At 43.3% G+C, this 27,988-nt stretch overlaps 2 protein-coding genes across 2 annotated transcripts; one reads left to right on the plus strand and one right to left on the minus strand.

Moving 5' to 3' along the window:
• Nucleotides 1-20,957, plus strand: LOC109876251 (unconventional myosin-Ih). Its single transcript, XM_020468704.2, has 31 exons — nucleotides 1-1,117; nucleotides 1,337-1,452; nucleotides 1,761-1,959; nucleotides 3,709-3,789; nucleotides 3,909-4,088; nucleotides 4,176-4,274; nucleotides 4,485-4,598; nucleotides 4,708-4,779; nucleotides 4,959-5,078; nucleotides 5,178-5,245; nucleotides 7,137-7,242; nucleotides 7,468-7,548; nucleotides 7,702-7,793; nucleotides 11,605-11,699; nucleotides 11,850-11,896; nucleotides 12,481-12,561; nucleotides 12,892-12,997; nucleotides 13,183-13,300; nucleotides 13,550-13,663; nucleotides 13,745-13,821; nucleotides 13,903-13,971; nucleotides 16,760-16,844; nucleotides 17,054-17,216; nucleotides 17,328-17,411; nucleotides 18,318-18,411; nucleotides 18,514-18,569; nucleotides 18,699-18,834; nucleotides 19,076-19,146; nucleotides 19,341-19,438; nucleotides 19,624-19,723; nucleotides 20,046-20,957. The coding sequence occupies exons 1-31, from the start codon at nucleotides 992-994 to the stop codon at nucleotides 20,070-20,072; spliced, it is 3,075 nt and encodes a 1,024-aa protein (XP_020324293.1). The 5' UTR covers nucleotides 1-991; the 3' UTR covers nucleotides 20,073-20,957.
• kctd10 (potassium channel tetramerization domain containing 10) lies at nucleotides 19,942-27,941 on the minus strand. Its single transcript, XM_020468721.2, has 7 exons — nucleotides 27,826-27,941; nucleotides 25,848-26,061; nucleotides 23,398-23,567; nucleotides 22,919-23,005; nucleotides 22,751-22,803; nucleotides 22,244-22,439; nucleotides 19,942-21,941 (listed from the first exon to the last, which is right to left on the minus strand). Exons 1-7 carry the CDS (start codon nucleotides 27,826-27,828, stop codon nucleotides 21,729-21,731), a joined length of 936 nt encoding a protein of 311 aa, XP_020324310.1. The 5' UTR covers nucleotides 27,829-27,941; the 3' UTR covers nucleotides 19,942-21,728.
• Between the last annotated feature and the right edge of the window lie 47 nt (nucleotides 27,942-27,988).

The raw sequence follows: 27,988 nt of genomic DNA on the forward strand, positions 1-27,988 counted from the left end.
GTAACAAGGGCTATGGAAAGGGAGGGGAGTGTGTGGGGAGGTGGGGTTGGGTACTAAGGGCTTTGTGTCAATTAGATCCAATGGATTATCTTTTTGAAATGTTTTTTTTTACAGACAGAGTTGAGAATCAAAGGAGTTCTGCCTTCTAAAGAAGGAGAAAAAAAGAAAACCTACAAAAGCTGTGAAGAAACCTTTGGTCCAAGTGTTGGTGTTGAGAATGCAAAACAGATTACTGAACATTTTCCCACTCTGCTTTTCTCAAATGTGCCGTTGTTTTCGTGTTCCCCTGTTCCATTTGCACAGGGTGAGGTTGGTGTGAGCTGTGGTGGCCTATGGGCTGCTGGCCAACACCGACGTACTATGTGCTCTGTAGCCAACATTAGCTTCTGTCTGTAGACTACCTCGACACAATCAGAGGGCTCTGCTCCAAAGCCCCATGAGAGCCACAGAGTCCTTGTTTCAGTAGAACTAACAGGGACTCCGCTTGTGCTTTTTTTCTGTTCAACCAAAGAGCCTTTTGTAACTTGACTTGACTACACGATGGAGGAGTTGCTAGTTGTTTACGTCAAATGTTGGCTGTATGGTTCATATACAAATGGCATACATATGATATAATATTAATCCATTTCTTATCTCATGAAACTACTCAAATCCTTAGTTTTAGGCAAACAACCAAAACATAATTCTCATGAGGTGGAGCGGTATGCTCAGTTCCAATGAATGTCTAATTAGCGGACCCCCAAAGCCAAAAGTTCTGTGCCTCTATAAGTCCTCTTATTTATCCATACACTTTTGTTTGGATGCATGTCTGTAAATGTGGAACTATATAAGGACTTCGTAAAACATTCATAAACAGCTCATAATACCTTCATGAAATGCTCATTTTCTTCTTCAAGCCCTTATGTACAGTAGGTATCCTTCATATCAAGCATTGCTGCTGTGTGATTGGCTGTAGGGGCATAAGGCACAGGGTGCCCAGGGTCAGCTGGACATGGAGGGGGCTCTGACCGCCCGAGACCGCGTGGGGATCCAGGACTTTGTCCTGTTGGACACCCATACCAGCGAGACTGCTTTCCTAGGCAACCTGAAAAAACGCTTCAGTGAGGACCTAATTTATGTGAGTTCGGAAGTGGCTAACTTAGTACCAACATTATGATATACAGTATGTAGTATCACGTATAATGACGCCATCATTTTAGACCCAAGAGCAGATCCTATTTTGGTGCAATAGTTGAAGGAAAAATAGATTATGAGCCACTTTCTGGGATTTTTAGCGAATGTTGAAGAATTATCAACTTCCAGATATACTGTAAACCTGTTGTTTCTTCCTGTGCAGACCTATATAGGCACTCTGCTAGTGTCTGTGAACCCCTACAAGGAGTTGGATATCTACAGTAAAAAACAGATGGATATATATATGGGCGTCAACTTTTTTGAGCTTCCACCACATATGTGAGTGTGTTACATCATTTTTTGTGCATGTCTATCCGCATGTTTAAATCGTATTGTTTGTCACTCATGAGATCAGATGTCAATCCACGGTATAAGCTCATACACGGTACAACGTTTATACAATGTTTATACAACATCGCTGTCTGACGTCTGTCTGGGTGCAGGAATAAAGCACAGGAGCAGCATATATAATATATAGGATTTCTTTCCTTATTCCTCATTCCTTATTGGCCCAGCATCCGTGTACAAATGATTCATTGTGGAATGCAAAATGTACATATCACTTGACACAATCCATTTTTCTGAAGTTATGCCCTGGCGGACAACGCATACCACACCATGATGGCTGAGGCCAACAACCATTTCATCCTCATCTCTGGGGAGAGTGGTGCCGGCAAGACCGAGGCTTCCAAGAAGATCCTACAGTACTATGCTGTGAGCTGCCCCAGTACTACCCTACTGGACAGTGTCAGGGACCGGATGCTGGTGTCCAACCCTGTGCTAGAGGTCTGATTGGACTGTTCTTAGCACTCACTATTATCACACATCTGGTCAGATCTGGTCCCAGATCTGTTTCTGCTCTCTCACTATTTGTGTTGTGCTATGTTTATTGTCATCATAGCTGTTTAGTACAAATAGATCTGGGACCAGGCTATCACACATCCTGGATCACATAGTAGGGTCGTTCCACAAAATGAGTCATTTTGATATTTTAAGTAAGAACTGGGCCTTAATATTGGGTTTTAAAATCCTGTTAAATTAAATGAAGTGCACTTTAAATAGACCACATGGAAAATGAATTATAAAAAATATCCTATATATGAATAAAGACTTGCTAAATTACCCAAATTCAGGACTCTGTGACTTCTCTGAAGTCCAACCAACATTTCTCCAAGTTTTCACCATCACTGTAAGGCCGTAGTTATTTTGTTGCTTTTACAAAGTAATTTCTGAGGATAATTATTTATTTAATGTGATTATTGATTAATTTTAAGGTAAAACAAAACCTGTCCCTCATTTTAAGGTCAACCCTGTTATGTTAACTGAACTCTTGTTTTAATATGGTGAAACTGTTCCTTTTTAAAAACGTAAAAAAATATTTTAAAAAGTTTTTTCCAAAAGAAACATTGAAACATGTAATAGTCAAATCATAGTGTAAAAGCAGGTGAGCTGGCTCTACTCTTTATGGGGGCGGCAGGGTAGCCTAGTGGTTAGAGTTGGACTAGTAACCAAACTGGCTCTACTCTTTATGGGGGCGGCAGGGTAGCCTAGTGGTTAGAGTTGGACTAGTAACCAAACTGGCTCTACTCTTTATGGGGGCGGCAGGGTAGCCTAGTGGTTAGAGTTGGACTAGTAACCAAACTGGCTCTACTCTTTATGGGGGCGGCAGGGTAGCCTAGTGGTTAGAGTTGGACTAGTAACCAAACTGGCTCTACTCTTTATGGGGGCGGCAGGGTAGCCTAGTGGTTAGAGTTGGACTAGTAACCAAACTGGCTCTACTCTTTATGGGGGCGGCAGGGTAGCCTAGTGGTTAGAGTTGGACTAGTAACCAAACTGGCTCTACTCTTTATGGGGGCGGCAGGGTAGCCTAGTGGTTAGAGTGTTGGACTAGTAACCGAACTGGCTCTACTCTTTATGGGGGCGGCAGGGTAGCCTAGTGGTTAGAGTGTTGGACTAGTAACCGAACTGGTTCTACTCTTTATGTAAAAGCAGGTGAACAAACTGGTTCTACTCTTTATGTAAAAGCAGGTGAACAAACTGGTTCTACTCTTTATGTAAAAGCAGGTGAACGAACTGGTTCTACTCTTTATGTAAAAGCAGGTGAACGAACTGGTTCTACTCTTTATGGACATTTTGGGGTGTGGTTCTAGCATAACACGTTAACCATGTTACCTATACATAGACAGGCTAGAATGTTATTTTTAAAATGATAATTTTTAGAAGCTTGCATTAAATTGCCCCTCCCTGTTGCAAACAACAAGCTTCCATTCTCCCTGTCACGAGGGGATTTATGACTGATTTAAGATTAAATCATCAACCCTGTTACTTTATTTGGCACTTAATAGGTACTTACTATAGTCTTTTTTTATAACCTCTTGAGATCAGATTATTGATTTTTTAATTTAGTTGAACATCAATGTTAGATGAAATGAAAAGTGTTTTTTCACCAAGTTACACTACCCAAAAGGGACTCATTTCGTGGAACGACCCAGTAGTAAATCTCTCATTGATTAATGCCTCAGTGTTTCCCAACAGGCTTTCGGCAACGCCAAAACACTGAAGAATGACAACTCTAGTCGCTTTGGAAAGTACATGGATATCCAGTTTGACATCCAGGTAAGAAATGATGTTTCCCAGGTCACCACTCCTACTCTGAGACGATTTGTGAATTCAGGTCCAGGTCTGGTAAGCAGTTAATTGAGGCTAATTGATAATTGATCTCGTTTACCCTCCAGGGGGATGCCGTGGGGGGCCATATCCTGAGCTATCTGCTGGAGAAGTCCCGAGTGGTCCACCAGAACCACGGAGAGAGGAACTTCCACATCTTCTACCAGCTGGTGGAGGGAGGGGAGGAAGACCTGCTGCATCAGCTAGGCCTCGAGAGCAACTGCCAGCACTACAGTTACTTGGTGCAAGTATGGGCAACCACTGTGGTCGATTGATTGGCTATCTAGGGCTAGGCTAACAGCCACTCTATAATGGCAACTCCCTCTCTCAAACAGGACGAGTGTGCCAATGTGACGTCGATCAATGACAAGAACGACTGGAAGACGGTGAGAAACGCCCTGTCCGTCATCGACTTTGACGAGAGCGATATACAAGTGAGTTGCTGTCACACTGTTTGTGGAAACAGCTTTTGTGATGACATTCAAATGAGCTGTATATCTTATTGAAATATACTGTGCAGTACTAGGCTGCACATACTTTTGCTTTGTGTATATGTGTGTGTGAGGGGAGCTGCTTACACACAGCCAGCCACCATTCTAACCCTATTCCTAACCCTAACCCTCACATGTCTGCATTCTCTTCAGCACCTATTTGGGATCATAGCAAGCGTCCTCCACTTAGGGAATGTGCAGTTTGAAGCTGACAGCAAAGGCTACGCCACGTTGAACAAGAACACAGAACTCCGCTGGGTGTCAACAGTAAGCCTTGTTATTCCTTGGACACTCTGCAACGACACCATGCCAAAGCCCTGGAGACCACAGTCTGCCTACACTTTGCTGACTTTGTGTTGTGTGTGATCATCTGTAGTTGCTGGGAATTAACGTTCAAGTACTGCAGGAAGGGCTGACATACAGGAAGATTGAGGCCAAAACAGATGAGGTGAGAGAGGGAGGAGGGGACTGACTGAATTAATTAATTATGAATTAACTGCACTTACTAGTGGTAAACCCAGTACTCTTTCTCATTCATGATTTCAGCTGTTTCAATCAGATGTGAATTTGCATACTCTTGTCAGGTTTGGTATTATGTAATGTTTTCCTTTTTTAATCACCATCCAGGTGCTCAGCCCGTTCACAGTGGACCATGCCATCTATGCCAGAAATGCCCTGGCCAAAGCCATCTATGGACGCACCTTTACCTGGCTGGTCAATAAGATCAATGATTCCATGGAGAATAAGGTTAGCAGATACTGTAAGTGACAAGCTCATGTCAAGATGAAACGGGAGCCCTGATGATCTGTGTGACTGACCACTGTTTCCTGAAACCTTTTTTGACAGGAACCGTCAAGGAAGACGGTTATTGGTCTCCTTGACATATATGGCTTTGAGGTTTTCTATGTCAACAGGTAGGTGGGACTAGAGCCATATATTTAGAGTTAGTACATTGTGGTTTCCACATTTTTATGCATTTACATTACACAGTATAATCAAAGAATTCCATATGGCAGCCATGTTAGCTCCCCATGGGCAATATGACCAATAGCAGTTTATGGAATTTTCTTAATTTGGAACAAAGCTATGAAACTTAACCTCTAGAACTAAAAGTAGAATCCAAATACTTGTCATGAATGAATCCATTGAAAGCTCAATGGCATCAACATTGCATCTGTTTTAAAAGTTGTCCGAACTCTATATATACAGTGCATTTGGTAAGTATTCAGACCGCTTGACCTTTTCCACATTTTGTTACTTTACAGCCTTATTCTAAAATTGATTAAATATCTACAATCTACACACAATGCCCCTTAATGACAAAGAAAAAACAGGATTTTAGACATTTTTGCAAATGAATTAAAAATTAAAAACTGAAATATTACATTTACATAAGTATTCAGACCCTACTCTGTACTTTGTTGAAGAACCTTTGGCAGTGATTACAGCCTTGAGTCTTCTTGGGTATGACACTACAAGGTTGGCACACCTGTATTTGGGGAGTTTCTCCCACTCTTCTCTGCAGATACTCTCAAGCTCTGTCAGGTTGGATGGGGAATGTCACTGCACAGCTATTTTCAGGTCTCTCCAGAGATGTTCGATCGGGTTCAAGTCCCAGCTCTGGCTGGGCCACTCAAGGACCTTACGAAACTTGTCCCAAAGCCACTCCTGCGTTGACTTGGCTGTGTGCTTAGGGTGGTTGAACCTTCGCCCCAGTCGGAGGTCCTGAGCGCTCTGGAGCAGGTTTTTATCAAGGATCTCTCTGTACTTTGCTCCTTTCATCTTTCCCTAGATCCTGACTAGTCTCCCAGTCCCTGCCGCTGAAAAACACCTGGATGGTGCCAGGTTTCCTCCAGACGTGACACTTGGCATTCAGGCCAATCTTGGTTTCATCAGACCAGACAATCTTGTTGAGGTCTTTAGGTAAACTCCAAGTTGGCTGTCATGTGCTATTTCACTGAGAAGTGGCTTCCGTCTGGCCACTCTACCATAAAGGCCTGATTGGTGGAGTGCTGCATAGATGGTTGTCCTTCTGGAAGGTTCTCCCATCTCCACAGAGGAACTCTAGAGCTCAGAGTGACTATTGGGTTCTTGGTCACCTCCCTGACCAAGGCCCTTCTCCCCCGATTGCTCAGTTTAGGCGGGCGGCCAGCTCTAGGAATAATCTTGGTGGTTCCAAACTTCTTCCATTTAAGAATGATGGAGGCCACTGTGTTCTTGGGGATCTTCAATGCTGCAGACATGTTCTGGTACCCTTCTCCAGTTCTGTGCCTCGACACTATCCTGTCTCGGAGCTCTACGGACAATTCCTTCAACCTCATTGCTTGTTTTTGGCTCTGACATGCACTATCAACTGTGGGACCTTATATAGACAGGTGTGTGCCTTTCCAAATCATGTGCAATCAATTGAATTTACCACAGGTGGACTCCAACTTGTAGAAACAGCTCAAGGATGATCAATGGAAACAGGATGCACCTGAGCTCAATTTCGAGTCTCTTATCAAAGCGTCTGAATAATTAAGTTAAGGTATTTCTGTTTTTTATTTTTAATACATTTTCAAAAATGTCTAAAAACCTGGTTTTGCTTTGTCATTACAGGATATTTTGTGTAGATTGATGATCTTTAATTCATTTTAGAATAAGTCTGTTACATAACAAAATGTGGAAAAGGGGAATGGGTCTGAATACTTCCCGAATGCACTGTATAGCTCTGGGTGGAACTAGGTTGTGCAGTAAATTGTAGAAAACTGGTGGGCTACATTTTAAGGTGCACATCAATTGTTATCTGTTGTATGTCCATTCCAGTTTTGAGCAGTTCTGTATAAACTACTGCAACGAGAAACTGCAGCAGCTTTTTATCCAGCTGACCTTGAAGTCGGAGCAGGAGGAATACGAGGCAGAGGGCATTGGGGTACACGTAATTTTTCCACACACGGATATTTATCTATCCTATTCTATCCGGTTCTATTTAGTCAACATGTGTAATATTGGCATTTGTACCTTGTCATAGTATTACTTTGGTGTTATAGTTTACTGTTGCATCCTGCAATGCCTTGTGTGTTTATGCTGAGTTTAGCTTAGGTAATACTCCCGTAACTCACACATCTTCCCATCACCTATTTCCTTTCGTCTTCAGTGGGAGCCTGTCCAGTTCTTCAACAATAAGATTATCTGTGACTTAGTGGAGGAGAAACACCGGGGCATCATTTCAGTACTGGTGAGGACACACAAATGGCACCCTATTCCCTATCTAGTGCACTACTTTTGATCAGGACTCAACCCATATAGTAAATTAGTAACATGATGCATCCTATTGCTCTTGGGAAGGACATAGGCTGAAATGAAAGGGATGATCTTGTTGCTTTCTCAGGATGAAGAATGCCTGAGGCCTGGAGAGGCCACTGACTTCACATTTCTGGAGAAGCTTGAGGAGAAAATGGGCAGTCACCCTCATTTCATCACGTGAGTTCAGCTATCTCCCTCGCTCCCCGAACCACAGTCCTGCATATGTACATGTTGACCACACACAGCCTTTCTCAGGGATATACAACAGCGTTACATCAACCTCCCTTATCACTTAAGTTCAAATCCCTAACCACCCCCCACCTCACGGGCAAAACATTTTGGTGGCTCCCTTCTTGACGGCAGAGAGAGAACATTTCATTTTAAAGTTAATTTCCTGAAATTTCACACACTTTGCCATGGGGTGGATAGAAAATGTTGCTCTTTTAAAGTTTTCTGCAGTTGTACACTTTGCCATGGGGTAGAGAACATTTTTGATTTTCACAACAAATTTCATATAATTCTACTCATTTTGCCATGGTGCAAAAAATACATCTGTTTCACAGCTAATTTCCAGAAATTCTAACCATTTTGCCATGAGGTGGAGAGAATGTTTTTAGTTTTACAGCAAGTTTCCTGCAATTCTTCACATTTTGCCATGACTTACAGTATGCCATGTTAATGATATCTGAGTGAGAGTGACGAACAAAATCATTGGGGGCCCCCTAGAGGTCAGGGGCCCTGTGTGCCCGGTCACTATTCGGCCAAGATAACTAGCTAGACTAACTTACCGATCTAAAGATTGTTAGCTGACATGGATAACTGAGTGACTGACATAACAAAATAAAAATGGCTTGATGCACAAACAAATTTTGAAGTTGCACCTTGAGACCAAAATATACAGTTGAAGTCGGAAGTTTACATACACTTAGGTTGGAGTCATTAAAACTCGTTTTTCAACCACTCCACAAATGTCTTGTTAACAAACTATAGTTTTAGAAAGTTGGTTAGGACATCTACTTTTCATTTTTCCAACAATTGTTTACAGGCAGATTATTTCACTTATAATTCACTGTATCACAATTCCAGTGAGTCAGAAGTTAACATACACTAAGTTGACTGTGTCTTTAAACAGCTTGGAAAATTCCAGAAAATGATGTTATGGCTTTAAAAGCTTCTGATAGACTAATTAACATAATTTGAGTCAATTGGAGGTGTACCTGTGGATGTATTTCAAGGCCTACCTTCAAACTCAATGCCTCTTTGCTTGATATCATGTGAATTTCTTTTTAAATCAGCCAAGACCTCAGAAAAAAATGGGTTCATCCTTGGAAGCAATTTCCAAACGCCTGAAGGTACCACGTTCATTTGTACGAACAATAGTACGCAATTATAAACACCATGGAACCACGCAGCCGTCATACTGCTCAGGAAGGAGACGCATTCTGTCTCCTAGAGATGAATGTACTTTGGTGCGAAAAGTGAAAATCAATCCCAGAACAACAGCAAAGGAAGATTTGTGAAGATGTTGGAGGAAACGGGTACAAAATGATCTATATCCAAAGTAAAACGAGTCCTATATCGATATAACCTGAAAGGCTGCTCAGCAAGGAAGAAGCCACTGCTCCAAACCGCGATGAAAAAGCCAGACTACGATTTGCAACTGCACATGGGGCAAAGATTGTACTTTTTGGAGAAATGTCCTCTGGTCTGATGAAACAAAAATATAACTGTTTGGCCATAATGACCATCGTTATGTTTGGAGGAAAAATGGGGAGGCTTGCAGGCCGAAGAACACTATCCCAACCGTGAAGCACGGGGGTGGCAGCATTATGTTGTGGGGGTGCTTTGCTGCAGGAGGGACTGGTGCACTTCACAAAATAGATGGCTTCATGAGGAGGAAAATTATGTGGATATATTGAAGCAACATCTCAAGACGTCAGTCAGGAAGTTAAAGCTTGGTTGCAAATGACCCAAAGGATACTTCCAAAGTTGTGGCAAAATGGCTTAAGGACAACAAAGTCAAGGTATTGGAGTGGCCATCACAAAGCCCTGACCTCAATTCCATAGAACATTTGTGGGCAGAACTGATAAAGCGTGTGCGAGCAAGGAGGCCTACAAACCTGACTCGGTTACACCAGCTCTGTCAGGAAGAATGGGCCAAAATTCACCCAACTTATTGTTGGAAGCTTGTGGAAGGCTGCCCGAAACATTTGACCCAAGAGGCCTGTAATTTTCATCATAGGTACACTTCAACTATGACAGACAAAATTAGAAAAAAAATCCAGAAAATCACATTGTAGGATTTTTTATGAATTTATTTGCAAATTATGGTGGAAAATAAGTATTTGGTCAATAACAAAAGTTTATCTCAATACTTTGTTATATACCCTTTGTTGGCAATGACAGAGGTCAAACGTTTTCTGTAAGTCTTTACAAGGTGTTCACACACTGTTGCTGGTATTTTGGCCCATTCCTCCATGCAGATCTCCTCTAGAGCAGGGATGTTTTGGGGCTGTTGCTGGGCAACACGGACTTTCAACTCCCTCCAAAGATTTTCTATGGGGTTGAGATCTGGAGACTGGCTAGGCCACTCCAGGACCTTGAAATGCTTCTTACGAAGCCACTCCTTCGTTGCCCGGGCGGCGTGTTTGGGATCATTGTCATGCTGAAAGACCCAGCCACGTTTCATCTTCAATGCCCTTGCTGATGGAAGGAGGTTTTCACTCAAAATCTCACGATACATGGCCCCATTCATTCATCCTTTGCAGAAAAACAGCCCCAAAGCATGATGTTTCCACCCCCATGCTTCACAGTAGGTATGGTGTTCTTTGGATGCAACTCAGCATTCTTTGTCCTCCAAACACGAAGAGTTGAGTTTTTACCAAAAAGTTATATTTTGGTTTCATCTGATCATAAGACATTCTCCCAGTCTTCTTCTGGATCATCCAAATGCTCTCTAGCAAACTTCAGACGGGCCTGGACATGTACTGGCTTAAGCAGGGGGACACGTCTGGCACTGCAGGATTTGAGTCCCTGGCGGCGTAGTGTGTTACTGATGGTAGGCTTTGTTACTTTGGTCCCAGCTCTCTGCAGGTCATTCACTAGGTCCCCCCGTGTGGTTCTGGGATTTTTGCTCACCGTTCTTGTGATCATTTTGACCCCACGGGGTGAGATCTTGGGTGGAGCCCCAGATCGAGGGAGATTATCAGTGGTCTTGTATGTCTATCATTTCCTAATAATTGCTCCCACAGTTGATTTCTTCAAACCAAGCTGCAGATTCAGTCTTCCCAGCCTGGTGCAGGTCTACAATTTTGTTTCTGGTGTCCTTTGACAGCTCTTTGGTCTTGGCCATAGTGGAGTTTGGAGTGTGACTGTTTGAGGTTGTGGACAGGTGTCTTTTATACTGATAACAAGTTCAAACAGGTGCCATTAATACAGGTAACGAGTGGAGGACAGAGGAGCCTCTTAAAGAAGAAGTTACAGGTCTGTGAGAGCCAGAAATCTTGCTTGTTTGTAGGTGACCAAATACTTATTTTCCACCATAATTTGCAAATTAATTAATTAAAAATCCTACAATGTGATTTTCTGGATTTTTTCTTCTCATTTTGTCTGTCGTAGTTGAAGTGTACCAATGATGAAAATTACAGGCCTCTCTCATCTTTTTAAGTGGGAGAACTTGCACAATTGGTCGTTGACGAAATACTTTTTTGCCCCACTGTATTTGGCTAAGGTGTATGTAAGCTTCCGACTTCAACTGTATATGCAGTATATTATTTTTGTGGGTCTGGGGCCCCCTAAGCAACCGTTTGTCACTTATTCCTGAAGCCGTCCCTGGATGGACCTCTTGTCCTATTCCCAACCTGTGAGTCGACACAGTAAAAAGGCTTAGGCTCTGTCTTTATTTGCCTCTCACTCTTCATCCCTCTCCCTCTCTCTCTCTCTCTCTCTCTCTTTCTCTCTCTCTCTCTCTCTGTCCCATTGACTGCAGGCACAAGTTGTCTGACAAGAAGATTCGTAAGACGCTGGATCGGGGTGACTTTCGCCTTCTGCATTATGCTGGGGAGGTCACCTATGGCGTTGTGGGTAAGGTATCCCATGGTCTCAGGCCCAATGGTGGCATTACCCTGCTCCTCAATGTCCCTACATGTCCTACTAGTAGATTTCACTGCCACTCTCACATGTCCCTTCTCACTCACCACTCTTTCTCGCATGTTGTTGTTTGTGTCATCCCAGGGTTCATCGACAAAAACAATGACATGTTATACAGAAACATCAAATATGTAAGTCTGCAGGTTTCTACTGATGGATTATGTGAGACAGGGGAGGATGGAAGGAAGGGGAGGATGGAAGGAAGGGGAGGATGGAAGGAAGGGGAGGATGGAAGGAAGGGGAGGATGGAAGGAAGGGGAGGATGGAAGGAAGGGGAGGATGGAAGGAAGGGGAGGATGGAAGGAAGGGGAGGATGGAAGGAAGGGGAGGATGGAAGGAAGGGGAGGAAGGAAGGAAGGGGAGGAAGGAAGGAAGGAAGGGGAGGAAGGAAGGAAGGAAGGGGAGGAAGGAAGGAAGGAAGGGGAGGAAGGAAGGAAGGAAGGGGAGGAAGGAAGGAAGGAAGGGGAGGAAGGAAGGAAGGGGAGGAAGGAAGAAAGGGGAGGAATGAAGGAAGGGGAGGAAGGAAGGAAGGGAGGAAGGGGGGGGGGGGAGGAGGGGAGAAGGGGGGGTAGAGAATGGGACTCTTTTCAATTGGTTCCTTAATTATTTACTCCTGTTGAAGTTCTGTAAATAATACAAGAGGAGGGGAATGCAGTGAATTTGCCCAATTGGTTTTGAGTATCCACTGTGTGTGTGTGTGTGTGTCTGTACACAGGTGATGCGGCAGTCAAAAAATGCCATAGTCAGAGAGTGCTTTGCTTCCACAGAGTCAGATAGCAGGCGGCGACCAGAGACGGTGAGAGCTCACCAAGTTTTCCCCACCACTTTTCCATCTGTCCCCCTGAAGTCACAATGACAGTTTTTTTTACTTGTACACTGCCTCAATAGTATAACATATTGTACAGTATAGCTGGATAGAAACACACCATTTTCAGAATGACGGACTACTGAGAAAAGTAATAGATGTCTCTGTGTTTATATTGGATTATTTATTGTCCCCTTATGCAGCATTTGATCGTCATTTACCTCTGTCACTGGCAGCCTGTTGTGGTCCATCATCCATGTGTATTTGACAGATAAACTGTTGGGGGACTCTACAACTGATCCCAGGCCTGTTTCTCTGTAGGTTGCTAGCCAGTTTAAGAGCAGTCTGCTGGGACTGACAGACATCCTCATGTCTAAGGAGCCCTGGTATGTGCGCTGCCTCAAATCCAACGAGTCCAAACAGCCAGGTGAGAGACCCTCTGACCTCCGCCACGTGCACAATATCATCACCAGCTGGTGGTACTTCCAAACTTCAATCTGTCAACTGTGTTTTATGAAGCAATTTCTCCTTCATTCTCTCTCTCTCTTTTTCCCCTTTGTGTCTTTTTCTCCCACTCTTTTTTTGGCACGTACACAAACACACATGCTACAGGTCGTTTTGACGACGTGCTGGTTCGGCACCAAGTGAAGTACCTGGGGCTGATGGAACACCTTAGGGTCAGACGGGCAGGTTTTGCATACCGACGCCGCTACGAGTTGTTTCTGCAGAGGTAGGCCAACAGAACTTGTTGCTTTAGTAGACCACATTGATTACTTTGAAGAAACAACATTCGACTAGAATCTTTGAGAGATTTTGCCTTTACTTGAGCTGTTGATATTAAATAATTAATTAATTTCTTTATTCTGTCCCCTCGGGGAACGTTGTGTTGCATTTGAACGCAAACAAGCACAGGCATTACAGGCATTCCAAATACATCTGTACATCTAGGACAATGAGGTGATGTGTGATCCACCTCCAGATACAAGCCCCTATGCCCAGCCACCTGGCCCCATTGGAGAGGAGTGGCTGCAGAAGGAGTGGAAGTGCTGGTGCAGCACCTGGGATACCTGCCAGATGAGTACAAAATGGGCAGGTGAGAGCAGTTTGGGCAACTCATTTCTCCTCCACTAGATTGGTTCTTACAAATCTCTGTTACTTTTTAATTTCCCTCTAGAACCAAGATATTTATCCGCCACCCCAGGACACTTTTTGCCACAGAAGATGCCTTCGAGGTCTGCAAACATAAACTTGGTAAGGGCATGAAAGCTAAGAGAAATCAAGAGATTTTATTTATTTGCATAGAGATTTCAATATTATTAATGTATATTACAGCATCAAGGATTCAGGCCCAGTACAAGGGATACCGGCAAAAAGGAGAATTCAGAAGACAGAAAGAAGCTGGTAAGTGACAGCAAAGCTACATGGATGTGGTCCTCTGTAGCTCAGTTGGAAGAGCATGGCACTTGCAACACCAGGATAGTGGGTTCGATTTCCAGGACCACTGATTCAGTGCCTTCAGAAAGTGTTCAGACCCCTTGACTTTTTCACACATTTTGTTACGTTACAGCCTTATTCTAAAATGGATTAAATACATAACAATCCTAAGCAATCTACACACAATGCCCCATAATGACAAAATGTTCTGTAAATGTATAAAAAATTATTACCCTTTGCTTTGAGACTTGAAATTGAACTCCGGTGCATCCTGTTTCCATTGATCATCCTTGAGATGTTTCTACAACTTGGAGTCCACCTGTGGTAAATTCAATTGATTGGACATGATTTGGAAAGGCACACCTGTCAATATAAGATCCCACATGTGACATATGTCAGAGCAAAAACCAAGCAATGAGCTCCAAGGAATTGTCCATCGAGCTCCGAGACAGGATTGTGTCGAGGCACAGATCTGGAGAAGAGTACCAAAAAAAGTCTACAGCATTGAAGGCCCCCAAGAACACAGTGGCCTCCATCATTCTTAAATGGAAGAAGTTTGGAACCACCAAGACTCTTCCTAGAGCTGGCTTCCCGGCCAAACTGAACAATTGGGGAGAAGGGCCTTGGTCAGGGCAGGTGACCAAGAACCCGATGGTCACACTGATAGAGCTCTAGATTTCCTCTGTGGAGTTGGGAGAACCTTCCAGAAGGGCAACCATCTCTGCAGCACTCCACCAATCAGGCCTTTTAAGGTAGAGTGGCCAGATGGAAGCCACTCCTCAGTAAAAGGCATGACAGCCCGCTTGGAGTTTGCCAAAAGGCACCAAAAGACTCTCAGACCATGAGAAGCAAGATTGTCTGGTCTGATGAAACCAAGATTGAACTTTTTGGCCTGAATGCCAAGCGTCACATCTAGAAGAAACCTGGCACCATCCCTACGGTGAAGCATGGTGGTGGCAGCATCTTGCTGTAGGGATGTTTTTCAGAGGCAGGGACTGGGAGACTAGTCAGGATCTAAGGAAAGATTAACGGAGCAAAGTATAGTCAAATCAAATCAAATTTAATTGGTCACATACACATGGTTAGCAGTGCAGCGGAATGCTTGTGCTTCTAGTTCTGACAGTGCAGTAATATCTATCAAGAAATCTAACAAATTCACAACAACTACCTAATACACACAACTGTGAAGGGATGAATAAGAATATATATACATATAAAGTTATGGATGAGCGATGGCCGTGCGGCATAGGCAAGATGCAGTAGATGGTATAGAATATAGTATACACAGTACATATGAGATGAGAAATGTAGGATATTTCGACATTATTAAAGTGACGTTATTTAAAGTGACCAGTGAAACCTTTATTAAATCCATTTATTAAATGTATTAAAGTGACTAGTGATACCTTTATTAAATCCATTTATTAAATGTATTAAAGTGACTAGTGATACCTTTATTAAATCCATTTATTAAATGTATTAAAGTGACCAGTGATACCTTTATTAAATCCATTTATTAAATGTATTAAAGTGACCAGTGATACATTTATTAAATCCATTTATTAAATGTATTAAAGTGGCCAGAGATTTGAGTCAGTATGTTGGCAGCATCCACTCTATGTTAGTGGTGGCTGTTGAACAGTCTGATGGCCTTAAGATGGAAGCTATTTTTCAGTCTCTCGGTCCCTGCTTTGATGCACCTGTACTGACCTCGCCTTCTGGATGATAGCGGGGTGAACAGGCAGTGGCTCGGGTGGTTGTTGTCCTTGATGATCGTTTCGGCCTTCCTGTGACATCAGGTGCTGTAGGTGTCCTGGAGGGCAGGTAGTTTGCCCCCGGTGATGCGTTGTGCAGAACGCACTACCCTCTGGAGAGTCTTGCGGTTGTGGGCAGAACAGTTGTCGTACCAGGCGGTGATACAGCCCGACAGGATGCTCTCGATTGTGCATCTGTAAAAGTTTTTGAGTGTTTTAGGTGACAAGCCAAATTTCTTAAGCCTCCTGAAGTTCGAAGAGCTGTCGCGCCTTCTTCACCACTCTGTCTGTGTGGGTGGACCATTTCAGTTTGTCAGTGATGTGTATGCCAAGGAACTTAACTTTCCACCTTCTCCACTCCACTAGAAAGGTATTTGATGAAAACCTGCTCCAGAGCACTCGGTACCTCAGACTGGGGTGAAGGTTCCCCTTCCAACAAGACAATGACTATGAAGAATCAGGAGAAACTCCTCGACTATAGGTTTGCCAAGTTTGTAGCGTCATACCCAGGAAGACTCAATGCTGTAATCGCTGCCAAAGGTGCTTCAACAAAGTATTGAGTAAAGGGTCTGAATACTTATATGAAAATCATATTTCAGTTGGTTTATTTCTTATAAATTACATAACATGTCTTAACCTGTTTTTGCTTTGTCATTATTGGTTATTGAGGAAAACAACTATTTAGTAGAATAAAGCTGTAATGTAAGAAAATGTCAAGGGGTCTGAATACTTTCCATAGGCACTGTATGTAGATAAATGTTTGGATGCATGTCTAAGGCGCTTTGGATAAAATAATCTGCTAAATGGCATGGATATATTATATATCATAATGTGTGTAACATGACAGTATAAACAGTTGTCTTTTTGGAGAGCAGAAACATTGTAGGCAAGATACAGTATATATTTATGTCACTGGCCATGCAAACCTCTACACAGATATTCAATAAATTCACATTTTTCTCCATCTTGATTTGATACCTGTTGTGTAATGTGTTCTTTAGCCACCAAGATTGAGACTTGCTGGAGAGGAGTTCAAGCCAGGAAAGAGAAAGAGAGGAGACAATGGGCTGTCAAGGTCATCAAGAAGTAAGAGTGAGAACGAGATCACATCTTCAGGTTCTAGCACTGCAATGTTGATCCATCAACCAAAATGACATATTATAAATTTATACTCTGAAGTTTGCCACAAACTACAGATCCATAGTGGATTAAAGCCTATAATGTTCAGCACATTCCCAGAGGGCAGTATTATTATTAATACTGTAGATGACCAATTATTTACTTTTTTATTCCAGGTTTATTAAAGGATACATGACCAGAGGGGAGGCAAAGACTACTGATAACTCTGAATACCTGGCCTTTGTCAGACAGAACTACCTCAACAGGCTGAAAGACAATCTCCCAAAAACAGTTCTGGATAAAATCAGCTGGCTAACCCCTCCACCTGTATTGACTGAGGTATTTATTCCCATTGTAATTCAATTACATTGAATTGAGGACAGCTATTTTGGTGTTAAAGGGGAAGCTCAGTGAAACGTCTGTTGGACTGTGCTTGCTCTTCTTGTACAGGCCTCAGCGATCCTGCGTCAGCTCCACATGCGTGTCATGGTGACGAGGTACGTCAGAGGGATCACTGCACAACAGAAAGCACAGGTAAGGCCAGAACTACTCTAGAATTGTCCCTTTTAAATCATGAGTTTATCAGGTTTGAAGGTAAGATCCAGGTGCAGACAGTGTCGAAGTAACAAAAGTGTATTAAATCGAGCACAGGCAGGCAAAGGTACAGGACGGCAGGCAGGCTCAGGGTCAGGTCAGGCGGAGGTCGGTAAACCAGAGTAGTGGGGCACAGGTACCGGACGGCAGGCAGGCATCCAGAGTAGTGGGGCAAAGGTACAGGACGGCAGGCAGGCTCAGGGCAGGTAATCCAGAGTAGTGGGGCAAAGGTACAGGACGGCAGGCAGGCTCAGGTCAGGCATCCAGAGTAGTGGGGCAAAGGTACAGGATGACAGGCAGGCTCAGGGCAGGTAATCCAGAGTAGTGGGGCAAAGGTACAGGACGGCAGGCAGGCTCAGGGCAGGCAGGCTCAGGGCAGGCAGGCTCAGGGCAGGCAGGCTCAGGGCAGGCAGGCTCAGGGCAGGCAGGCTCAGGGCAGGCAGGCTCAGGGCAGGCAGGCTCAGGGCAGGCAGAAAGGTCAAAACTAGAAAACAGGAACTATAGACAATACAGGCGCAAGGGGAAAACCGCTGGTAGGTTTGATGAACAAAACTAACTGGCAACAGACAGAGAAAACAGGTATAAATACACAGGTGATAATGGAGAAGATGGGTGACACCTGGAGAGGGGTGGAGACAATCACAAAGACAGGTGAGACAGATCAGGGTGTGACAGACTTACATCATGGACATAGTAGACAACATACTTGTGTTGTATAACCTACCCTTTTAGTGCCCTGTATAGCCTATGCTGTGTAACATATTTGTGATCACAAAGATCCTATAAATCAGAATTCTTTAGCTAGTTCTATGTTGGTGATGTTCATTCCTTGTCTCACCCTCCCAGCTTCAACTCAAGGGGATCACCAGTGTTATCTTCAAGGACAAGAAGGACAGCTACCCTCAGAGTGTCTCCCAACCCTTTGTTGACACCAGGATCAGTCAGTATATAGTAGCAGATATCTGCTAATTACATGTGGCATCTTACTCACACTCGTGTTTTAGGATCAAATGCCATCTTTTGCACTATGTTATATTTTCAGGTGAACAGGACATCAATATGAAGATCCTGCAGATAATTCGCCATGAACGCATCAAGGTAATCAAGACATTTGCATTGCAGTATGTCCTTAACCCTTAAACTCTCTTATTTTAAAACTCTCGCTTTCTCCATCATTTTAAAACCCTTAACACTATCTCTCTCTCTCTCTCCCTCCTCTCTCTGCAGTATAGCGTACCAGTGGTGAAGTATGATAGGAATGGGTTTAAACCCCGACCTCGGCAGCTCATCCTCACGCAGACGGCTGCCTATGTGGTGGACGAGGCCAAGATCAAACAGAAAGTGCAGTACACTACTCTGAAAGGTGAGCCTACAACATGGTATGGATGTGATGCATGGGGTTTGAGCTTGTCTGGTCTCACTTGCAAAATAGATTTGATTTCAGTGGGGCGAATCCTAATTTCCATCTGCATCAAATTTTCACAATGGATTATTAGTTGAAAATTCAACTGAAGTGTAAGTTAGGAAAATACTGGTAATATATATAATATACAGTTTGTTTCAAAGTGTACTGATCTGTGTGAGTGCTGCTTACTCCATTGCAGGTGTGTCTGTCAGTACCTTGAGTGACAGCATCATCATTTTCCATATTGCAAGTGAAGACGTTAAACAGAAGGTAGGAGGACACTGTCGTCACACAGCATAGTGTAATAGCTCGGTAAAGTGAGTGTAGCGCCTCTGTTTTTCTAGTGATTCTAACCAGGATATGTTTAGAAGGAAATCCATCCTAGTGCACTACATGCCTTGGAACATGGTGCCCTTTCAGACACACCCCTAATGCTACCCAATGTGTCCTGACCTCATGTTCAGGGGGACCTGGTCATCCAGTGTGACCACCTGTTTGAAGTGTTGACCAAACTCAGTGTGGTTGCCAACAAGCAGAGCGCTATCAACGTGGTCCAGGGCAGGTGAGGCTGTGGCTGACAACAGGATGGATTCTGGGAGTTCTAGTCCGATGGATCAAGTAGCCAGATGAGCTGGCTTATGTTTATTTCATCTTTATTTATTTATATTTATGATAGTCCTCTCTGTAACACATGCCACTGTTTTCCATGGAGTCCTGGATGAATATGAATATGCTGTTGTTTTTCAGCATCTCGTTTCAGATACAGGCGGGGAAAGAGGGTATTGTGGACTTCAGCAGTGGCCAGGAGTCCATGGTGTACAAAGACAAGAATGGACACCTCATGGTGGTGAGTAATGCTATTGCTGCTGTATTATTCCAATCTCATAATGTGGAAGTACATATAAAACACAAGAATAACATGTTTGACTGCACTGGGCCTTTAGCAAATGTTTGGATTAAGATAGTGATTGTATGGTGGTCTGACAGGCATGCACTACCTTGTTATGGACATAATCAACCATTTAAAAAAAAGAAATGCAGTCTGAAAGAGGGATTACATGGGTGTCCAATACAAATATCTCATTTAATTGCAAATGGTGTCTGTTATGTTCCCTAATGAACTTGATCAATACGTGCAATCTGAACAAATAACATATTTGTCACTCTAGGTATCCACTCGGACCAAGGCTCGGTGAACTGCTCAGTGCCCAGCAGATAGACACACTGAGAGAACGAATAAGGTCTCAGGAGACTGACCAAGCACATTAGAACCTGTGGACAACATCTGTATTCTGCTCCTGTATAGCCTGATTCCAGATCTGTTTGTGTTGTGCATATATTTAACTCAATAGCCAGTTGGCAAGACACCACAAACAGATATGGAATCAGGCTGAGTTTTATAGAGATGAACCCTAAAACAGAACTACAGCACTTGTTTTCAGGAAACCATGAAAGCTACGAACCAATGGCTCAATGTCATTCTCTAGGCAGAGCTCATAAGAAAATAAATCCCCCTTATGCACCCATCCTGTCTAAGAGAATTGACTGGAGACAAGTGTTCATTTAAGGGACCAAAACAGCACAAACCTATAAGGATCTTTTGTGAATTCAAGGCTAAGGGAGGCATGTGTATGCATGCTGGTTTAGTTTTCCAGTTGTAAACAAACATTACTACACTGACTGAGAGCAGGATGCATTGCTCTCTAAAATAGTCAATTACATTTCTTTGCACTATATCAAACCATCAGGCTACTCTTGTATAGGAATCACTGATTGATTTAGCAACAATGTACCATCATTTTACACTTCAAATATAAGAGTAAACAAACATTCTTGTAGATTTTTTTTAATTTGTGATAAGGTATGTATAAATATATGTCAAACATTTTGTTGTACAATTGTACAGATGAATCTACAAGCACTGGTTGTTAAAAGGGGACACAGTGTGTAGATGTACGGTTAACAGGTCTAATTTCTCTGCCTGTTAAAAGCCCTCCTTGAGTTGAGCTCTGGTTTCAGACATTAATTTCAGCCTTGGAGCTCTTTCAGCCCAGATAACACTTCACACCACAGCTCAAGTGGTCTCCTTTTAAGCAATCACTTACATGGCATGAAGGGACATTGCGTTAAATGGGAAATCCTATTCATAAAATGTTTTTTTTTTAAAAGAGGTTGTGGGACTGTGGAGGTATCTGATTGTATGATATTTTGATTCAACCGATATTCACAGAATGGGGCAAAAGGAAGATGCTACGATTTAATTGAATATTGATAGCATCGCTGCCTGTCTCTGTTTGTTTGATTCAATAATGCCCCCTGGTGGACTTTTTGTAGAACACCTGATTGACTGCCATTATAGTGTCTCCATACACTTCAGACAGGCGTAATGATTCTTGTTCTTCTTGCTGCAACAAAGCAAGCACCAAAGAAAAATGCATGATGCTGACATTTTAATTGCCTCCAGTATAACCACTGGCACAATTCCATTCCACACAATTGACGTCCCATTCATAATCCAATTCACATTCACACATAGTAGAAAATCCAATCACCTAACTCGGCATCCACCTACCTCTGAGACACTAAACACCCCAAAATGTTGGATGAGTACTACACAAAACAAGATGGTCTACATAAAACAACTTCACCACTACACACAGTCTCCACTCGTCTCTCCTCAGCAGTGGGCTCCCGCTGTGGGGGACTGGTGAGAGTAAAAGTGGGGGAAGAAGAGAGAGCGAGGCGCTGGGTGTTGGAAGTAAGGCACACACATGGTCCACTGAGATTCCAGGATCAGACATCCAGGGATGGGCTGGGCTTTGGATGGTCAAGGGGGGGCGGTTAGTCAGGGGTTACTGGTGGTGGTGTGTGCGATCATCGGGCCGCTTGACGTGGATCCTACGGACCCTGTCAATGCGCTCCTCGTCCTCGTCCAGGTGGTGCGAGCGGCCAGCGGCACCCCCCGTAGCCTCCAGCAGAGCGTTGTCAGGACCCCTCCCATCCTGGGACTCATACAGCAGGATGTTGAGGGTCTCCTCGTAGATTCGTGCCTCAGGGAATTCCACCTGGAGGGGAAGGGGTTTATGTATTCAGGTCTGCCTGGTCATTGTTATGAATGCCAAGAATGCCTGTACTTTGTAGCAAAGAAAATGTCCCAATGGTATATTAAAGTATACTTTTCTACAGTAATCTAACAGCAGGCTAGCAACAACAAACTCCCACATTGGGGTAGTTTACTAGAGGTGTTCTACCTTCAAAGCCTTGAAGCCAGAGACATGTAGTTGCTGAGTCTGTGTTCAATGAAATATCTTAAGATGACATCATACTATATGCCATTGCAGTGCGATTTTTTTTTATTTTGCATTACCTTGGTCTGCTTCTTCTCTGTGGCGTAGACGATTGAGGTGCAGCACACCTCAGCAATCTTGCGTCCCTGGCCGTAGAAGGACCAGCAGCAGATCTCGTCGCCGATCACATCCTTGATGAAGAGCACACGGTTGTTGAAGCGCAGCGACAGCTTGTCAAACAGCTCAATGTTCTTCAGCATGTTGTCGTCAGAGTTACTGCATGGAGGGAAGGATGAGGAGGCCTGGTTAGTGATAAGAGGTTGCGTTCCACGCCAACTACACTGCAGCCACATAATTGCTGTCGCACAGTAACCACCTATTGTGTACCACGTCATTGACTATGCAGTCGGACATCAGATTGCTATATCATATGTGGTTAGGTGATGTTAAACACTTATCCAGGCGTTGTGAGATCTGGAAGCTGACTACAATGTAGTCAGCCTGGGATGTGGAATGCACTTAAACCATACATTTTTCACTTTACATTCATCATTTACACTTCTTTAATAGATGTAAGAATCTCTCACCTGGTGTAGGAGTATTTGTTGTTGCTTCTGTTGTACAAGAGTTTGACAGTGGGCTATGTAGACCCAAAACAACAGGAAAACGTCAGTCAGAATTGAATACGTGAGACTAGAGCTTAAGTAAATACTGGGCGTGTCCTTCACCCTGATGCGTGACTCGGTCAACAATACCTTATTAGAGGTGGCGATGAGTCTCTGTTCTTCCTTCAATGATGTCACCAGAGGAACTTTACAGAACGGCTCGTATGACTCTTTGTTCTAGAACACCAATAAAGATTTCTTAAAATACTTGAATGGTAAAGACAGATTTTTTTAGCTAGAATGGATGATTTTTAACATAAGTCCTCTAACAAATAGATGCAGATTGAGTGAGTTGGCTGGGCCCGTAACGGTGTATGTGTAGAATGTAGAGGCAGTGGGAGGTAGAGCTAGATGAAGAGTGGGGGATGAGACTGATCATTTCACACCATTGTGCCGACCCAAACAGTATTGGATCTGATATTTTCCTTTTGACATGTCCTTTCCAGCACGGTTCAAGCAACTATGGTCGATGCATAACCAATCCTGTGCAGTGCAGTTTGGCTCAGCTCAGTAGTGTGAAAAGGGGTAAAGAGTAGAGGAGAAATAAGCAGTCCCGAGGGTGACGGCACCTGCAGGGCAGCCTGACACTCATCAGCCAGGCCCTGGACCAGATAGTATTTGGCCTCAGCCATCAGCTCCTCAGTCTCCCGACGACTCTCTGGGAGCGGCACAGCCCCGTCTCTAAGGTAGTTCAGAATCGTCCCAAAGTGTTTCCCACACCGGTCAATCAGAATCCAGCCTGGACAGGGACAACCACCAGATCAACTTAATGGCCATTTTCATTTTTAGACCTCTAACAAAATACTAGGCTGATCCCAGTTCTGTTTATACTGTGTGTAACTCCTAAGCTCGTTGTCATGCTCGTGACTAGGGCTGTGGCCGTGACAGAATTTTGTCAGCCGGTGATTGTCAAGCAAATAACTGTCAGCCGGTGATTGTCAAGCAAATAACTGTCAGCCAAACGGTAATTCACTGTTAATTAAAAAACACATTTAGCATCTCCTGGCTTCCACACATAGCCGATAAGCCATTGATGCAGACCTTTGAAATATCTGTTTTAAAAAGTCTAATAAATCCATGTAATATAGCCTACACCTTCACAATGAATCCATTACTTATTTTAGACAGGTCTAAAGAAGCATGATATGAAGAAAATGTAGTCCATTTCAGAAGAACAGAAGATTTGCCTAGAATTCCATGGCATTATTTTATAGTATGAAAAATACAATTGAACAAAGCTGAATAAAATTTCAGAAAATAAAATGTTTCTCAAAGATTTGAGGGAGTGTGCACATGCGGCTATTCTGTGTTAAGCGGTTAAAAAAGAAACAGGTACTCCTATGTGCTTAATTTAGAGTTATTTATGTAACTTTAGTTATGATACAAATGTTGGGCAATATGTTTTGATTTTTAATACTTAACGCATGAGCTCACCTTTTTGTGCAAGCTGTACACACTTCATTAGTCTCTCATTCACAATTTGACAAGCCCTTGATAATGCCTCGAATTTCACGGTGGCATCCCCTTTGTGGCTGTAATGCTTTTATTATAAAGATGCATTTTTATGGTGAAAATGATCTTCCCCCAAACTTAAAACTCATGCGCTGTATGCCAGCTAGCCTCTACACTCCTTGTAAAGCGGATTAATGTGCTTAATTTTAAGAGGTTATTTGGCCACTTTAGATGTGATACAAACCTTCTCAAAACATATAGGCCTATGGGCTAGACAACATGAGGTGTGATACAAACCTTCTCAAAACATATAGGCCTATGGGCTAGACAACATGAGGTGTGATACAAACCTTCTCAAAACATATAGGCCTATGGGCTAGACAACATGAGGTGTGATACAAACCTTCTCAAAACATATAGGCCTATGGGCTAGACAACATGAGGTGTGATACAAACCTTCTCAAAACATATAGGCCTATGGGCTAGACAACATGAGGTGTGATACAAACCTTCTCAAAACATATAGGCCTATGGGCTAGACAACATGAGGTGTGATACAAACCTTCTCAAAACATATAGGCCTATGGGCTAGACAACATGAGGTGTGATACAAACCTTCTCAAAACATATAGGCCTATGGGCTAGACAACATGAGGTGTGATACAAACCTTCTCAAAACATATAGGCCTATGGGCTAGACAACATGAGGTGTGCAACTATGATTAGAATGTCGCAAAAAAAGGCAGTTTCTTATTCTGTGATGATATATAACTCAAGTGATAGGCTAATATTGTCACCCAGACTATTCTTGATTTACATATACTAAATAATATGTAAGAAATTTGTTTTGATTTAGAATGGACCATTATCATGCACCGGTCTTGAAACAGGGGCAGCAGGAAGAAATACATGTCATCTATGCACTTAAATGACGAATTGAGGACGCTTTTCCCGTGGTTCATTTTCATGCCAACCAGGTAGGCTATACTCCTGTTGTAAAGATAAACAATGTGCTTAATATTAGGAAAGTTGAGAAATAAATATAGTAGGCCTAGGCTATAGAAAGCTGATCGGATCCTCCTCCTTTGATTAGAGGCTATCACTGTGTTTTGTTGTACAATTGCATAGCCTATAGAAATGTTGCGCAATATGAGCTCATGGGTTCTCATTAAGTGTTTAATTTGATTTTCGAATACATTTGCATTGATGTCAAAGTGATTAGAGGGACAATAGAGTGCTGAGTACCAGGCAGTTAGCAAGTTTGGTATGCTACTAAGGATCACCAGCTGCATCAGAGCTTGGAGAAGCCTAATTACAGTGACTAACCGATCAAGTGGAATTTGACTGCCTTCATGACTTGTGACCGCTGGTGTGGTCACCGCAACAGCCCTACTCATGACTCTTGACAATGACCATTTAGGAGTTGGCAAGACAGTACAAATAGATCTCGGACCAGAATAGAAAAACACAGGTGTAATAATAGAGGTGTTAAAGACTCCTCACTCAGACACTCCCGCCAAACGTATCTGAAATGAGTGGTGCCATGGAGGTCTGACAGATACAGTACCTTCACTGTCTGTGAGGACTTCCATCCTGCCACTGAACATGGCCTTGAGCATGGTGTCCTGCTTGGTGAGGGTCTGCATGGTGGTGTAGTAAAGCGCCCCGCCCACGTTTAGCTTCACATACTTGGAGCTGGGACTGGAGCCCTTGAAGGAGGTGGTCCGGGTTGTAGCCGCCGGCACTGCCGAGCTCACCACGCTCTCTCCTGACATCTCTTCCTGTGACGGGGGCACAAAACAACCCCAAGTCAGGTGTCAAGATGGCAAACAGGACAATGAGCCGCATGGACAGGTCAGCTTTGGAAAACTAGTCCATTCAATCCCACATTGACACCAAGCTTTTAACTCTAAATTATTTGGGATTGGAAAGGATTAGCTAGCTAGATAGGTAGGACCAATATGATTATCAATTCTTACAACTATGACTTGTCTTGCCCAGTTAGTTGCCCTGCCACTTACACACCCCGAATGGCAGTTAACTTTTGTTCTGGTGAGTTCACACGGACAAAGACTGACAAAACCAGCACTTTATATTCTTCAAAACACCCATGATATCCTTTACAGTGATCTAACTAAAGCATAACTAGACGTACCCCATTCATATACGCTAACTACCGTTAGCGTTTATTGATTAAGGTATTTTCTTCCCAGGGGACTGTTAAGTGCCCAAATGCTCGGTCTGAACTAGCCCAAAGGCCGGCTGATGGCGATATTGAGTCGTTTAATCTTACCGTCCAAAGGGAATCTATGCAGCCGGCTATACACTCGTACCCCCGTGGACCGGTTCAGACATAAAACATTCTCCCTTCAGGCTGCAAAGGCGTCGATTTTCTGCTTAGCTCAATTTAAGACTTTTCTGTTTTCATCTACGCGGGCCGGGCGCCATGGCTTCGGTGGACCCGCTCTCACTTGCGGCCAAAGCCAGGCCACTGGTACTTTTCAGTTGGAATTTACATAACAATGGATTACTGTGAACTGTAACTCCTTCTCACCACCAACCACAGGTGGCCTCATGAGCCCGCTCTGGTAATCATCAGATGGGAGGAGGAGAGGAGGTAGGGGGCTCATGTGGGTAACTAGGGGTCCCTGTCTTGGTTGGGTAACTGATTCTGGGCCGGCCCTAGCCTCTTGGGGGCCCTATGCAAGATTTGGTTGGGCACCCCACCGCGCGGGAAAAACACTTTTCACCCCCCTCTTGACAGCAGAGAGAAAGTTAATGTCCTGCAATTATAAACATTTTGCTATGGGGCAGAGTAATTTTTGCCGTTTTAAAGCTAATTACCTGTTATTATTCACATTTTGCCATTGCTTATGCCATGTTAATGATCTGAGTGGGAGTGACTAACAAAATCAATAGAGGTCAGGGCCCCTGAGCACAGTCAGTATTCTGCCATTACTACAAGTTTGGATAGCCGGCTGGACTAATTTACCAATCTAAAAATTGTTAGTTGACATGGCTAATTAAGTGACTGACATAAGATAAACTGCTGATGCACACACAAAAAAAAATCGTAATTGCACCTTGTGTACCCTACTTTATAACTCTCAAGATTAAGTTGAAACCCTGACTGAGTCGTCGTCGTCGGCATAAAAAAAAAACAAAGCCCCGGGGTTTATGATAAGTTAATACAGGCCATGTTCAAAAATACTCCGGTCAGCCCGAGTTATGTAAACACAGTATCCCTAGTATAACATAAGAGTGCATACTAGTGGTACAGTCCAAAATAAGCAATAAGGTCTTTGGAGTAACGGTATGCTCGCCTACATTATTGCGCTAAAGTAGACGTAACGTTTGCTAAGAGTTCCGGTTAGCTGGCTAACGTTAGCTAGCTAGGAGACCTGAACCAAAACGGCTAAACGTTAGCTAGCTAACTTAGGCCAAACCGAAAAGTACGTCGACATTTCACAAATTAGTGATCATTGATTCAATTGTTTTCTATTCCGAAAGTGTCTTTTAAAACAACATTGTTCAGTCATATTTACCATAGAACCCCCCAACAGACTTCGGAATTCGACGAGCACCAGCCCCAAGAATCACCTGCTTCCGGACCAGCAAACAATTGATGACGTCAATACAGGTAGGGACTGTGCGCACCAACAAATTAATAATTTCCCCTTTTAGTTTACCCTGCATTTTGTCTCATCA

This window comes from Oncorhynchus kisutch, linkage group LG3 (genome assembly GCF_002021735.2).
Source record: "Oncorhynchus kisutch isolate 150728-3 linkage group LG3, Okis_V2, whole genome shotgun sequence".
In the NCBI taxonomy this organism is placed as follows: domain Eukaryota; kingdom Metazoa; phylum Chordata; class Actinopteri; order Salmoniformes; family Salmonidae; genus Oncorhynchus; species Oncorhynchus kisutch.

Excerpts from the sequence above, each read along its gene's own strand:
- LOC109876251 (XM_020468704.2), top strand. The coding sequence starts at position 992 with ATGGAGGGGGCTCTGACCGCCCGAGACCGCGTGGGGATCCAGGACTTT. Across the intron at positions 4,275-4,484 it reads TTGACGAGAGCGATATACAA|CACCTATTTGGGATCATAGC; the intron begins GTGAGTTGCTGT and ends CATTCTCTTCAG. Across the intron at positions 17,217-17,327 it reads CTCCACCTGTATTGACTGAG|GCCTCAGCGATCCTGCGTCA; the intron begins GTATTTATTCCC and ends CTTCTTGTACAG.
- kctd10 (XM_020468721.2), bottom strand. Across the intron at positions 23,568-25,847 it reads AGTCCTCACAGACAGTGAAG|GCTGGATTCTGATTGACCGG; the intron begins GTACTGTATCTG and ends GTCCCTGTCCAG. Across the intron at positions 22,440-22,750 it reads AACAAATACTCCTACACCAG|TAACTCTGACGACAACATGC; the intron begins GTGAGAGATTCT and ends CCCTCCATGCAG.